The 14455-nt window shown below is 47.4% G+C and overlaps 2 protein-coding genes across 2 annotated transcripts in view; both read right to left on the bottom strand.

The window, feature by feature from the left end:
- Positions 1 to 6194, bottom strand: part of xab2 (XPA binding protein 2) — a 34675-nt gene extending 28481 nt beyond the window's left edge. The window contains exons 1-5 of the mRNA XM_033051024.1: positions 5958 to 6194; positions 4582 to 4730; positions 3412 to 3535; positions 2253 to 2450; positions 1337 to 1471 (exon numbers count right to left, since the gene is read on the bottom strand). Coding sequence (XP_032906915.1) covers positions 1337 to 1471; positions 2253 to 2450; positions 3412 to 3535; positions 4582 to 4730; positions 5958 to 5984 — 633 coding nt within the window. The 5' untranslated portion in view covers positions 5985 to 6194. The remainder of the gene's footprint in view (positions 1 to 1336; positions 1472 to 2252; positions 2451 to 3411; positions 3536 to 4581; positions 4731 to 5957) is intronic.
- A 1731-nt stretch (positions 6195 to 7925) lies between these two features.
- Positions 7926 to 14004, bottom strand: pcp2 (Purkinje cell protein 2). Its single transcript, XM_033012196.1, has 4 exons — positions 13437 to 14004; positions 10374 to 10506; positions 9174 to 9317; positions 7926 to 8360 (listed from the first exon to the last, which is right to left on the bottom strand). The coding sequence occupies exons 1-4, from the start codon at positions 13551 to 13553 to the stop codon at positions 8344 to 8346; spliced, it is 411 nt and encodes a 136-aa protein (XP_032868087.1). The 5' UTR covers positions 13554 to 14004; the 3' UTR covers positions 7926 to 8343.
- Positions 14005 to 14455: the final 451 nt, after the last annotated feature.

The following is a 14455-nucleotide window of genomic DNA, read 5'->3' as shown; positions in this document are numbered from 1 at the left end:
CAAAGACCCACACCATCCTGGACACACACTGATCTCCCTGCTACCTTCAGGTAGAAGGTACAGGAGCCTGAAGACTGCAACAACCAGGTTCAGGAATAGCTACTTCCCCTCAGCCATCAGGTTATTAAACCTGGCTCGGACAAAACTCTGATTATTAGCAACCACTTTCTGTTATTTGCACTACCAGTTTATTTATTCATGTGTGTATATATTTATATCATGGTATATGGACACATTTATCTGTTTTGTAGTAAATGCCTACTATTTTCTGTGTGCTTAAGCAAAGTAAGAATTTCATTGTCCTATACAGGGACACATGACAATAAACTCACTTGAACTTGATCATCCAAAATCAGTACCCCGTTCCTGCTTTTTCTCCATATCCCTTGATTCCGTTAGCCCAAAGAGCTAAATCTAACTCTCCCTTGAATACATCCAGTAAATTGGCCTCCACTGTCTTCTGTGTCAGAGAATTCCACAGATTCACAATTCTCTGGGTGAAAATCTTTCTTCATCTCAGTCCTAAATGATCTGCCCCTATTCTTAAACTGTGACCCTTGGTTCTGAACTCCCCCAACATGTTTCCTGCATCTAGCCTGTCCAATCCCTTAATAATTTTATATGTTTCTACAAGTTCCCCTCTCATCCTTCTAAATTCCAGTGAATACAAGCCCAGTCGATCCATTCTTTCATCATTTGTCAGTCCCGCCATCCTGAGAATTAACCTGCAATAAAGGACGATACATATCCCAAACAATCCTAAACAGCCGAGAATCTGGGGAGGGAATGGACAGCAACGTCCCGGGTTGGGACCCTTCTTCAGACTGATTGGAGTAAGGGGAGAAAACTGGCAGTTTAAAGCATGAGTGGGTAAAAGTGAGGCAGTGGGACATGCCCAGCAGGCAACTTGCTCGGTCTGGACAAGTTGGGTCAAAGGGCCTGTTTGGTGATGCTTTTGTCTAAGTAATCACCAAGGACTGACTTAACCAAACATAGAAAGCGGCTGATAGTGTAGAAACAGAATATTTTGGACAAGTTTTTAACCTACCCACGTGCAAATTAATTCTAATATTGACTTTTTTCGTCGTTGAGTTTATAGTCAGATGCACGAGTATAGTGAGGTGCAGACAAGTACATTGACTATCTTGCTTGCAGGCACAGGAACTGAGACAACACACAAAAACAAATTATACATTCAATATTCAAAGCATTTCTAAAAGGAAGAAGGCTGTGCAATAAGGCGAGGTATCAGAGCATCAAGAAACAAGAATTTACTCTCAGTGGACCTTGGCTCTGCTTCTTCCTCAAACAGCAGCCCAACGGATAGCCGACTTACTTGATAATTCGATCTCCCTTCCTTGGAGATAAACAATTCATCGTTGACGACGGCAGCAAGCCGGACAGCAGCCTCGTCCAGTCGGTCGATGGAGCGCAGGTACTCAATGTATTCCTCTGCATTTTCAGGGGACAGCTGCAAATATTAAATGTTTTTTTAACAATGTGAAGAAAGAATTTCCCCCGGGAAATAGGGGAGGAAAGAAGGAACTATTGATTCTTTAACCTAGCTAACAGACTGCTAATGTGTAGGAAGGAACTGCAGATGCTGGTTAATACCAAAGATAGACACAAAATGCTGGAGTAACTCAGCGGGAAAGGCAGCAACTCTGGAGAGAAGGGGTGGGTGATGTTTTGGGTCGAGACCCTTCTTCAGCATTTTGTGTTGATTAACAAGCTGCAAACCTATATCATCTGCTAGTATTGGATTCAAGCAATGAAGTTGCTTTATAAAAATCAGAAGGACTACAGGGGCGGTAACGACAAATATGGCCTGACCTGCCCACACCAACACAGAGCACAAAGCAGTGTAATCTGCTTCTAAATCCCACCTGTACCTATTGGTCTCAGCTTACCTGAGATATTTCTGGTTATAAGTAATCACAGTATTCATGAGTCCTCACAGCATTTTTTAGTCACATTATCCTGTATCTGTACACTGTGGACGGCTCGATTGTAATCATGTATTGTCTTTCCGCTGACTGGATAGCACGCAACAAAAGCTTTTCACCGTACCTCAGTACACGTACACGGGCCTCCTTGTCACCTTCCCTTTAGCTAACAATGAACCAAGGTCAACTGATGAGTGGAACCATTAAGCTGCTCCCCCAGCATGGGCAAGGTGGGCTGAAGGGCCTGTTTCCATGCAGAATGGCTCTATGTCTCTCTACTCACAAGGCTCCAACAGATGCACGTACCTTTAAATAGCGCCTGTAGACGCGGATGGCAGTCTCGGACACGGGGAACTGTCGCACAAACTTCAGGTACATGGGCCAGATGCGGTAGTGCTGGGTGACGGGGAGAGCCCGCAGCGCACGGTCAAAGGTACGTCGTGTCCTTGTTATCTTGCACTGGTCCACCTGGAACTGACAGTAGTCCAGCCATATCCGTGGCATCTGACAGAGAAAGGAAATAAACACAGAAACTGTAGAAACAAAGAACTGCTGGTGCTCGTCTACAAAACAATGGAGACAAAGTGCTGGAGTAACTCAGCGGGTCAGGCAGCATCTGTGGAGAACACTGATAGGTGACGTTTCACAGAGTGCTGGAGTAACTCAGCGGGTCAGGCAGCATCTGTGGAGAACATGGATAGGTGACGTTTCACAGAGTGCTGGAGTAACTCAGCGGGTCAAGCAGCATCTGTGGAGAACATGGATAGGTGACATTTCACAGAGTGCTGGAGTAACTCAGCGGGTCAGGCAGCATCTATGGAGCTAAGGAAATAGGCAACGTTTCGGCCCGAAACGTTGCCTATTTCCAGAAGGATTTCGGCCCGAAACGTTGCCTATTTCCTTAGCTCCATAGATGCTGCTGCACCATAACTCAGTGGGTCAGGCAGCATCTGTGGAGAACATGGATAGGTGACGTTTCACAGAGTGCTGGAGTAACTCAGCGGGTCAGGCAGCATCTGTGGAGAACATGGATAGGTGACGTTTCACAGAGTGCTGGAGTAACTCAGCGGGTCAGGCAGCATCTGTGGAGAACATGGATAGGTGACGTTTCACAGAGTGCTGGAGTAACTCAGCGGGTCAAGCAGCATCTGTGGAGAACATGGATAGGTGACGTTTCACAGAGTGCTGGAGTAACTCAACGGGTCAGGCAGCATCTGTGGAGAACATGGATAGGTGACGTTTCACAGAGTGCTGGAGTAACTCAGCGGGTTACTCGACCCGAAACGTCACCCATTCCTTCTCTCCAGAGATGCAAATATGTCCAACTAGCAGCAGGACCACAGATGAATTTAATCAGCTGGGGAACTCTCTGCACATCACTTCACGAGTTTCACTTATTAACACCAACAACTGACGACATAAAATAGTAGAGTACTGTTGTTTGGTGCAAGGCAAACATAAATACCTTGTGCATGAAAACCAGGGCTCGCTCGTGACAGTTGTTAATCTCCTCATACCCAGGGTCTGTGATGCACTTCCCCTTCACCTGTTTCCGTCGTTGCTTCAGGTAATTGTACCACAGCTTGTAACTGGGAAAGAATAAACAGAATTAACATTGTGCAGTTTATTACTACTGGTCCACCGCCGATTTTCCCGCACATTTGTGGCCTCAGTGATGCAGTGGTAGAGTTGTTGCCTTACAGTGCCAGAGACCCAGGTTCGATTCTGACTACTGGTGCTGTCTGTACGGAGATTGTACGTTCTCCGAGATAGTCGGTTTCCTCCCACATTTCAAAGGCGTACAGGTTTGTAGGTTAATGTGCTTGGTATAAATGTAAATTTTCCCTAGTGTGTGTAGGATATTGTTAATGAGTGGGGATCGCTGGTCGGTGAGGCTGAAGGGTCTTTTTTTGCCCTGTATCTCTAAATGAAACTAAACGGTACTGCAACGGTCTGCCTAGGTGAAGGGGAAGTGCATCACAGACCCTGGGTATGCTGGGGGGGCCGAGATACCGTCCCACAAAGTCGGCGGCAGAATCCGACCATGGGAACGGATCTGCCGGCTCTGGCCGGAGTTCCAAAGCCCCGGCCGCAGGCCGCAAATTAAATGTTTTTAATTGGTTGTTTACAAAAAAAGGCACAAAGCGCTGGAGTAACTCAGCGGGTCAGGCAGCATCTCTGGAGAACATGGATGAGTGACGTTTCGGGTCAGGTCCCTTCTTCAGATTCATTACATTCTTTAAACAGTGGCGCACTTGCTGCCTTACAGCCCCAGAGATCCGAGTTCGATCCTGACTACGGGTGCTGTAGGTACGGAGTTTGTACGTTCTCCCTGTGATCTGTGTGGGTTTTCTCCGAGATCTGTTGTTTCCTCCCACACTCCAAAGACGTGCAAGTTAGCAGGTTAATTGGCTTGGTATAATTGTAAATTGTCCCTAGTGTGTGTAAGTTAGCGATAGTGTGCGGGAATCGCTGGTCGGCGCGGACTCAGTGGGCCACAGGCCTGTTTCCATGCTGTATCTCAAAAGTAAACTAAATGTTTAAACTTTAAACAGTTGTGTTAAAGACAAGTGGCTTCTTTGTAATTTAAAAGTTTCTATTTTGACATGTAATTAAAGAGAGGTTGTCAGAGTACCTGCCGGGGAGCTCTTTGAGTGCCCGTTCGTAGATCATGTTCACCATGTGTTTGGGAGCAGTGTGTTTGAACTCTATGTAACGGATCCAACATTTGACGGAGTACGGGTTGCGAATAATCTCTTCTTCATACGGCAGATCATCTTCTTCCTGTGAAATACAGGTTCAGGTGAGTGAATGTCATCAGTCAGAGGATTGAGTATAGAAGTTGGGAGGTCATGTTGCAATTGTATAAGACGTAACAGGTGAGGCTGCATTTAGTGTGTGTAGGAAGGAACTGCAGATGCTGGTTTAAACCAAAGATTGACACAAAATGCTGGAGTAACTCAGCGGGACAGACAGCAATTCTGGAGAGAAGGAACAGGTGACGTTTTGGACCGAGAAGAAGGGTCTCGACCTGAAACATCACCTATTCCTGTTCTCCAGAGATGATGTCTGACCCGCTGAGTTACTCCTGCTCATTGTGTCTAGCTTCTGCCTTTAGAGTATTGTGTTCAGTTCTGGGCACCATGTTATAGGAAAGATGTTATCGAGCTGGAAAGGGTACAGAGAAGATTTACAAAGATGTTGCCAGGACTAGAGGGTCTGAGCTATAGGGAGAGGTTGAGTAGGCTGGGACTGTATTCCTTGGAGTGCAGGAAGATTAGAGGTGATCTTACAGAGTTGTATAAAATCAGGAGAGGAATAGATCAGATGCACAGAAGATAAAGACACAAAAAGCTGGAGTAACTCAGCGGGACAGGCAGCATCTCTGGAGAAAAGGAATGGGTGATATTTCGGGTCGAGACCCTTCTTCAGACTGAAGGAGTTCAGGACATCGGTCTGAAGAAGGGTCTCAACCCAAAACACCTCCCATTCCTTCTCTCTAGAGATGCTGCCTGACCAGCTGAGTTACTCCAGCACTTTGTGTCTATCTTCGGCTTAATCCAGCATCTGCAGTTCCTTCCTAAACATTTCAGATGCACAGAGTCTCTTGTCCAGAGCAGGGGAACGGAGGACCAGAGGACACAGGTTCAAGGTGAAGGGGAAAAGATTTAAAGGGGTAACTTTTCCACACAAAGGGTGGTGGGTGTATGGAACAAGCTGCCAGAGAAGGTAGTCTCTGGGACTATCCCAACATTTAAGAAACAGTTAGACAGGTACATGGATAGGACAAGTTTGGAGGGATATGGACCAAACGCGGGCAGGTGGGACTGGTGTAGCTGGGGCACGTTGGCCGGTGTTTCCAGGCTCTGTGTGATCGCGGCCCCGGGGCAGCAGCAGCCGGCCGGACTGTAACGCGAGCCCGAGGCTTCAGCCACGGCCTGTCCGCGACCACGGGCTGTCGGTGCCGCCGCCGCCGCCGGGGAGGCTCCAACACACGGCCGCGCTACTCACAAACACCACGTCGGCCTTCAGCGCCATGCCGGGCAGGGCCGTCAACGCCGGTCGGTCGCAGAGACTTCTCTTCCTTCTCCTCCTCCTCCTCCTCTCCCTCTGCTTCTCCTCTTCCTTCTTTCTTTCTCTACTCTTCTCCTCGTTCTCTTCCCTCTCTTTCTCCTTCCTTTTTACTTCTTCCTCTCTTCTCCCTCGCCCGCCGCTGGCCCCTCCCCCCAACGTTGGCCCCGCCCCCACCGCACTGGCCCCGCCCCCCAAGGTTGGGCCCGCCCCCACCGCACTGACCCCGCCCCGTCGCACTGGGCCCGCCCCCACGACGTTGGCCCCGCCCCCACCGCACTGGCCCCGCCCCCCAAGGTTGGGCCCGCCCCCACGACGTGGCCCCGCCCCCATCGCACTGGCCCGCCCCTACAACGCACTCGCCCCGCCCCCCACCGTTGGGCCCGCCCCGTCCCGCTCCCATTGGCCAACGACGACGTCACTCTCTACAACATCATGCCGTTCCTCCTCCCACTGATTGATTGACGTAGACGTGTGTGGGGGGGACAGGGGGCATTGGTGTGAATCTTGTGGAGTTTATTAGTTTGTGTCTCCATACAAAAATTATTGATATTGTATAGACAAAGGTTCCCAACCTGGGGTAAATATACACCAACCCAGGGGGTAAAATTGTTGATTGTGGATTTGTCCCACCTGCCCACGTTTGGTCCATATCCCTCCAAACCGGTCCTATCCATGTACCCGTCCAACTGTTTCTTAAACGTTGGGATAGTCAAGTCGTCAAGTTTATTCGTCACATACACATACGAGATGTGCAGTGAAATAGTCCCAGCCTCAACTACCTCCTCTGGCAGCTCGTTACACCGAAGATAGAAACAAAATACTAGAGTAACTCAGCAGGACAGGCAGCATCTCTAGAGAGAAGGAATAGGTGGCATTTGGGGTCAAGACCCTTCTTCAGACTGCTTACCACAGATGAGCACCAGGCCATAATCTCAGCAATCTGAAGGGACTATCTCAGCTGGAGGTGAAGATGCAGTGAATCATTCGATCAGCTGGGAAGATTGTTGGCTGCAACCTTCCCTTCCCCTTCTCCCCTTCTCCCCTTCTCCCCTTCTCCCCTTCTCCCCTTCTCCCCTTCTCCCCTTCTCCCCTTCTCCCCTTCTCCCCTTCTCCCCTTCTCCCCTTCTCCCCTTCTCCCCTTCTCCCCTTCTCTCCTTCTCTCCCCCCCCCCCCCCCCCCATTGACGAACTGTACACTGCAAGGGCCAGGGAGCGAGCGGGTATGATCATCTCTGACCCCTCTCACCCTGGCCGCAAACTCTTTGAATCACTTCCCTCTGGAAGGCGACTCCGGACTGTCAAAGCTTCCACAGTAAGACATAAAAACAGATATTTTCCACGAGTAGTAGCTCTACTCAATAACCAAAAGTCTGTAGCCTCCTTTTGTTCAGGTATTTTATTTCATTCACATGTTTAAACTATAATGTTTTATTCTTAATGTTTTAATATTTTATGTTTTATTCTTAATGGTTTACTTTATGTCGTGTTGTTACTTGCGAGCGGGGGTGGGAGATTGCAACCTTCACGTGGTCCACCCTGTTTCAACTAATGCAATCAACTCGACGTGCACAAACGGAAGGTCAAATAGAACAAGTTGTCCTACAACTTTAGGCTGTGCACGCCACACGAAAGAAGACTTGCGAGCGGAGCACCAAGGCAAATTCCTTGTATGTGTACATACTTGGCCAATAAACGTATTCATTCATGTTCAAGGAGCCGGCAGGTCTTTAGAACTGAAGTATAGCTATTAATTAAACAATCTATTCAACATCAGAAACTGAGCCCAAATTAATTCATCAGATGAAAAATGTGCAATAAAAATCAAGTATTTTAACATTTAACTGTATTTATTAATATTTAATATCAACACATTTATTAATATGTTTGTACCATTTTAAATGGAAAGGTCTAAGCGATGCATTTTGTTTTACAGCAAATTCAGATATGCTGGTTCTAAGAGCATTGAGGCAATTCTCAAGGAGACTTGGGCGCGGTGGGAAGGTGATATTTCACATTGAGGATCGGGCTACAAAAACCAATGTCCAACTCACTTATCTGAGTCACAGAACCACAAGAGAAAGCAGAAAGGTTAGTCTCCAATACAGACTCATTCGCAAAGGCTAATATGTAAAAGCAGCCACAAAATGCTGGGGTAACTCAGCGGGTGAGGCAGCATCTCTGGAGAGAAGGAATAGGTGACATTTTGGGCTGAGATCCTTCTTCAGACTGTAAAAGCAGCGATGGTCCCTCTGACTGTTTGACAGTGAGTCAGTTCTGGATATTCTTCAGGCCCAACAGGAACCTGATCCTGTCCTGGGACGTCACTATTCATTCTCAGTCTCTAAAACAAAAATCATTAAAATAATTGCTTCAGAAGTTAGACGGTACATAAACAGGAACGGAGTGTATTTGGCCCAGGACAGCACAAGCTAGGTTGCGCACTGTCGAACTAAACTAAGTAGGGGAATCGAGGACCTGAGGGCACAGGTTCAAGGTGAAGGGGAAAAGATTTCATAGAAATCTAAGGGGTAACATTTTTTCTCACAGAGGGTGGTGAGTGTATGGAATGAGTTGCCAGAGGAGGTAGTTGAGGCAAGGACTACCCCAATGTTTAAGAAACAGTTAGACAGGTACATGGATAGGACAGGTTTGGAGGGATATGGATCAAACGTGGGCAGGTGGGACTAGTGTAGATGGGACATGTTGGCTGGTGTGGGCAAGTTGGGCCGAAGGACCTGTTTCCACGTTGTATCACTCTATGACTCTGTGATAAGTAAAACTCAATATTATATTGAGTCAATATAATATTTTAAAAAAGGAAAAGTGTTGGAAAAAGTAGCCAAGTCATGCAGCAGCTGTGAATGGAGCCGCACCTTGGCATCATGAGCTGCTGCTGTTTTTGTTAATAGGAGTCCAAATGTAGCCAAGGTGAATAGTTCAGAGGGATCATTCATCCAAGCTGAGGGAAGAGGAGTGGATATTTTTAAGGCAGTGATGGATAGATTCTGGATTAGTATGGGCATCAGGGGTTAAGGGGAGAAGGCAGAAGAATGGGGTTATGAGGCATAGATCAGCCATGATTAGACTTGATGGGCCGAATGGCCTAATTCTGCTCCTATCACTTATGAGTGAGGTAGCGCGGAGAGCTGCTCACCTTCGTCCGTGGACGGGAGGCAACAGGTGGACAGCTGCAGACCGGGTAAGTTGTCACAGGCCACTCTCTGATCATCCAGCCGCTGCCCTTGCTTGTCGGCCAGCATGTCCAGGAGTTCATTGATGGGCCGGTCGGAGCTGCTATCTGCTTCAGAGATTTAATCACACAATCAATGCCAATAACAACGGAGTCATGTGAACATCAGCAAGCAAGCCAAGATAGAATGGCGGAGTACACTCGATGGGCCAAACGGCCTAATTCTGCTCCAATGCCTTATGGCACAAATTAGAAAAAGGAGCAGGTTGCTCTGACCCTTGAGAAAACTCAAGAACACTTCCTTTTGAAAGGAGTAATTTGCAAGTAATCTTTCTCTGTGACTCTACCTTTCCGCACCTTGGCATCATGAGCTGCTGCTGTTTTTGTCAATAGGAGACTAAATGTAGCCAAGGCGCATATTCCGACACACTCCGTAAGACCCAGACTTTGGAAACGCTGGCAAATTTGACAATTTGAAAAATAACTGTGTTTTGTACGTGTGACATTGGGAGGGAAGGAACTGCAGATGCTGGTTTACACCGAAGATAGGCACAGCATGCTTGAGTAACTCGGCGGGACAGGCAGCATCTCTGGAGAGAAGGATTGGGTGACGTTTCAGGGTCGAGACCCTTCTTCAGACATTGGAATGCAAAGTGCTGGAAGAACTCAGCGGGTCAGTCAGCATCTGTGGAGGGAGTGGACAGACAAGGGTTTGGGTCAGGACCCTTCGTCTGACTGGATCTGAAATTTTGCCTACCCATTCCGTCCGCAGATGCTGCCTGACCTCCCGAGTTCTTCTGGCACTTTGTGTTTTGCTCAGGGGGGGAATGGAATGGAATATTGTCACGTGACAAGGCAGAGCGAGATTCTTTGCTTGTATACGCAATGTATACAAATAACAGCCAACTAGGGTGCTGACCAAATTACAAAGCACGCCGGTTCCACTTTTTGTTTCCCCCTCCCCAGCAGTTCCCCCACACCAGGTCCCAATTTTCCTTTATCCCCACCCCCTCTCATTGTCCATCGTCCTCTCCCCACCTTCCACACGATGGTCCCCCCCCCACCCCCCACCCACATGCCTTTGTTCCGTGTGTCTCCATGTTACTGCATCTTGCTGGGAGTGTCCTGCCCGCCCTGTATCTACAATACCTCCGCCCTACTCACCACAGGCCTCAATCAGCGTGGATCTATGGGAGGGTGTCCCGCTCTCCCGGAGGTCACACCTCTGGTCATCCATGCGGTTCCTCTGGACGTGACTCAGCATGTTGAAGAATCCTTCATTTTCTGTTTCATTTTCCTGGGGTGGGGAGAACAGAAGCCAAAGATTCATCGCTTGGATCTGGGACTGACAATTGTCTTATGTCCCAGATAGAACAATGAAATTCTTACTTAGAGTCATAGAGTGATATACAACGTGGAAACAGGCCCTTCGGCCCAACCTGTCCCAGCTACATTAATCCCACCTTTCTGAGTTTGGCCCATATCCCTCCAAACCTGTCCTATCCATGCACCTGTTGAATATGTACTATGTTTACACATTCAGTTGCGCTGCTACAAGTAAGAATTTAATTGTTCTATCTGGGACATTTGACGATTAAACACTCCTGAAAATAAAGGCACGAGAATCAACCCTTCTCACCTGCTCCCAGCACAAGTTCGACAGCCGCTCTGGACAACAAAGATATTCACAAAGTGTTGGAGTAATTCAGCAGGTCAGTAGCAACTCTGGAGATTAAGGATAGGTGACGTTTCGGGTGGGGACCCTCACTCAGACTCTCAAAAATCTTTGGACTTGAGTCTGAAGAAGTGTCCGGACCCGATGTCGGGGACCTTTCTTATTCATAGTAACACATGATACATTTAAATATGAACACTGTTAGCATGACGCACTAGAGTTCCACCCTCGGTACTCTGTCACCCCTGGCCTGCTCTGTCCGTCATTCTACCATGTTCTTTGCAACACATTCCAAGCATCACTTCTCTTAAAGGAGGACCCGGCCTGGGTGGGGACCATCGGGATGAGGGGAGGGGGGTGTGTCAATGGTGATCCTGGAGCGGGATCATTTTAAACTGAGTCAGCGCCCATTATATGGTGACTATTTGCATACATTGGGTATGGAAGCAAGGAATTTCACTGTGAATTGTCATAAAGTCATCATTCATTCCATCTTCTCCTCTTCGTCTAGTCTTTGGCCAATTCTCAGTCCATTTCCTCGTTCATCTTCCCTCGCATACAGTAGCAATTCTTCATCCTTGCCTCGTGAGACGTCGCCACTCCTCACTGTCCACGTCACCCTGACCCCTCTGACATTGTGTGTCATTGAATTAACTCCGTGCCGGCTCGATCGGATTCCCTCCAGATGTTCTAACCCTTTACATAACAACGCGTCATTCTTCTTGAGCCCCTGAGGATTGTTCATGATCAAGACTAAAAATACAAGCTGTCTTTTGTCGCTCTTCCTCTCCCATTCGGTTTTCTTGTACCATTTACTTTGCGATGCATTTTGAGAGAGTTGTGATTCAGGGACAGTCTCTTCTCAGCTGTTATCAGGAAACTGAATCATTCTACTGCAACTATCTAACTCGTTGGTGGCCCTTGGACTATCCTTGATCAGACTTTACCGGCTTTACCTTGCACTAAACACTATTCCCTTATCACATACACTGTAAATGGCTCGATTGTTATCATGTATTGTCTTTCCACTGACTGGTTAGCACACATTAGCTTTTCACTGTACCTCGCTACACGTGACAATAAACTAGCCTGATTATCAAGAGTCATGGATTTACAGGCAGATACATACACCAGTCCATGCTAAACCCAACACTCCCTAATCCTATCCCAACCCATTTTGGTCTCCCCCCAATACACAGATACACTTCAATCAGTCTGAAGAGGGGCCCCAACCTGGAACGTCATCTGTCCATTCCCTCCATAAAAATGCTGCCTGACCCGCCGAGTTCCTCCAGCTCTTTTTGTTTTTTTGCTCGCTATTCTTCAGCTCCTCACATCATGAGCGATAATGTCAGGTCAGCCCGATGGAAGTGAAAGCGAGCTGGAAAGTGCGCAGGCAGAATTATTGAATGCAAAGGACACCAACAAAAATAAAACCTCAGGAAAAACTCAGCAGCTCAGCCTGCCTATGCGGTGAGAGAGGCAGACTGGTCTGATTCCTGCATGTTTACAGCTTTTCTTCATTCACATTTCCAGCTTCTGCAGTTTTTAAACTATGAATGAAACATACAGAAGTAGGCTGAATGTAACAATTATTATCGGAATGCGATAGGCAGTGAATTTAACCGCGAAAGGTGGTGCAAAACAATATCTCCCACTAAACCACACAGAGCGATTACATTTTGTGAGCTGTTTTAATCTCGATTAAAACAAATCCTATATAATGAGGTCACTGTACAACCTAACATGGCAGAGAAACTGTTTCACATTCATACATTTACCAAATGCCTTGTGACCCCACAAAAGACCTGTATCGACTTAGTAGAGATATTACCACTCATTAGTGTCACTTTGACAATGAGGATCACAGATATTAATGAAAAACACACACAGGAAGGTGAGCATGTTGTGGGCAAGTCAACTGGACTGGAGCTTACTTTAAGCATTTTAACCACTTGAGATTTTCCCCAAGTCTTTTACTGGAATGAGTCACAGCTTTGACTCAAGTGCAGGATCAACTTTGCAAACTCACAGTTGAGTTGCAAGTGAGGGGTAGTATTGGCAGCATCGAATGGACAGGCAACGTTTCAGGTAGGGACCCTTCTTCAGACTGATGGGAGTGTGGGGGGGGGAGCTGGAAAAGAGAAGTGGGGGCAGGACAAAGCCTGGCAAGTGACAGGTGGATCTTTCTGTCCTAGGTCTCCTCCAAAACTCAGGGTCCAAACGTGGGATAAATCAGCCGACTGAGGTGGATATCGGTGAGAAACAAAGGGGATAGGACACGTGGTGTTGGTCGTCATCTGTGCAAGAATGATGAGGGCAGTGATGGACTGAAGAGTATCCACCTGCCCCAGTAGACTCACAATGGACTTCAAGTCAAGTTGAGTTTATTACAATTACACAAGTCTGGTGAGCTACAGGCCCAATGCAAACCTTGCTTCCTGCAGCATCACAGGGACACAGACTAAGACAAATTATACACAAGTTATACATAAATCACACAAGTTCCAAGAGACAGTGAATAAAGAAAGTTTGTTGACTGCAATACTTACCGCGTTTGGTCTGCAGTCATCATCTACAGCACTTGGTAGTTCCTCAACCAGTTGCTCCTCATCAGACGCAACACTGCCCAGTCTACTGACATCTTCGTCGGTTTCCTTGTGGCTCATAGCTGGGAAACAACTGTCCACACTCACTGTCGGTGGTTTCTCAGGAACGTCCGGAGTTTGCGTTGGAAATCCTCACCGATTCTCCGCTCAGTAGATCTCCATCATGGTGTTTCAAGGAACCCAATGACCCGACTGTCTCACCCACGAGAGTGTACAGCCCACTCCACCCAAGCCATTGGATCAGGAACACATGTAGATGTGGGCAGATCCCCCAACCTGCATTCTCAGCTCAACCCACAGGTCACTGAGCAAGGTCCCAAACCATACAGTCCCTTCAGTTCAGCCCGTAGCTTATATCCACACATCGAGCCCGAGGAATCCTTGGTAAACACCCAATGAGATTAACCAGACAAGGGGCTTAACTCTGATGTACATTTGATAAGCGCCTGATTAACTCTTTCAGATACGTCATGGAAACATAGAAACATAGAAAATAGGTGGAGTAGGCCATTCGGCCCTTCGAGCCTGCACCGCCATTCAATATGATCATGGCTGATCATCCAACTCAGTATCCTGTACCTGCCTTCTCTCCATACCCCCTGATACCTTTATCTCCATACTCCCTGATACCCCCTGGACACGGAATACTGAACACAATTTTAGCTTGCATATTCTAGAAGGAATATAGAGGCCACAAGGAGGAAAGGAAAATAGATTGTAGGCAAAAGTGCTGGAGAAACACAGCGGGTGCAGCAGCATCTATGGAGCGAAGGAAATAGGCAACGTTTCGGGCCGAAACCCTTCTTCAGACTGAAGATTGACATGAATGGTGCCAGAAGTGAGCCCTTATTACAATCAAGACAATACAAACTCTCTGGCTGATGTTCTTTCATTAGAACTGTCCATCAGAGGTATGTGGTAGGATTCAGACCAAGAGTGGTCCAAGCAATGGAAAATATCAT

The sequence above is a fragment of the Amblyraja radiata genome, chromosome 35 (assembly GCF_010909765.2).
Source record: "Amblyraja radiata isolate CabotCenter1 chromosome 35, sAmbRad1.1.pri, whole genome shotgun sequence".
NCBI lineage: Eukaryota > Metazoa > Chordata > Chondrichthyes > Rajiformes > Rajidae > Amblyraja > Amblyraja radiata.
Note: the sequence above shows the minus strand (reverse complement) of the source record. Positions and strands in the feature narration are given on the sequence as shown.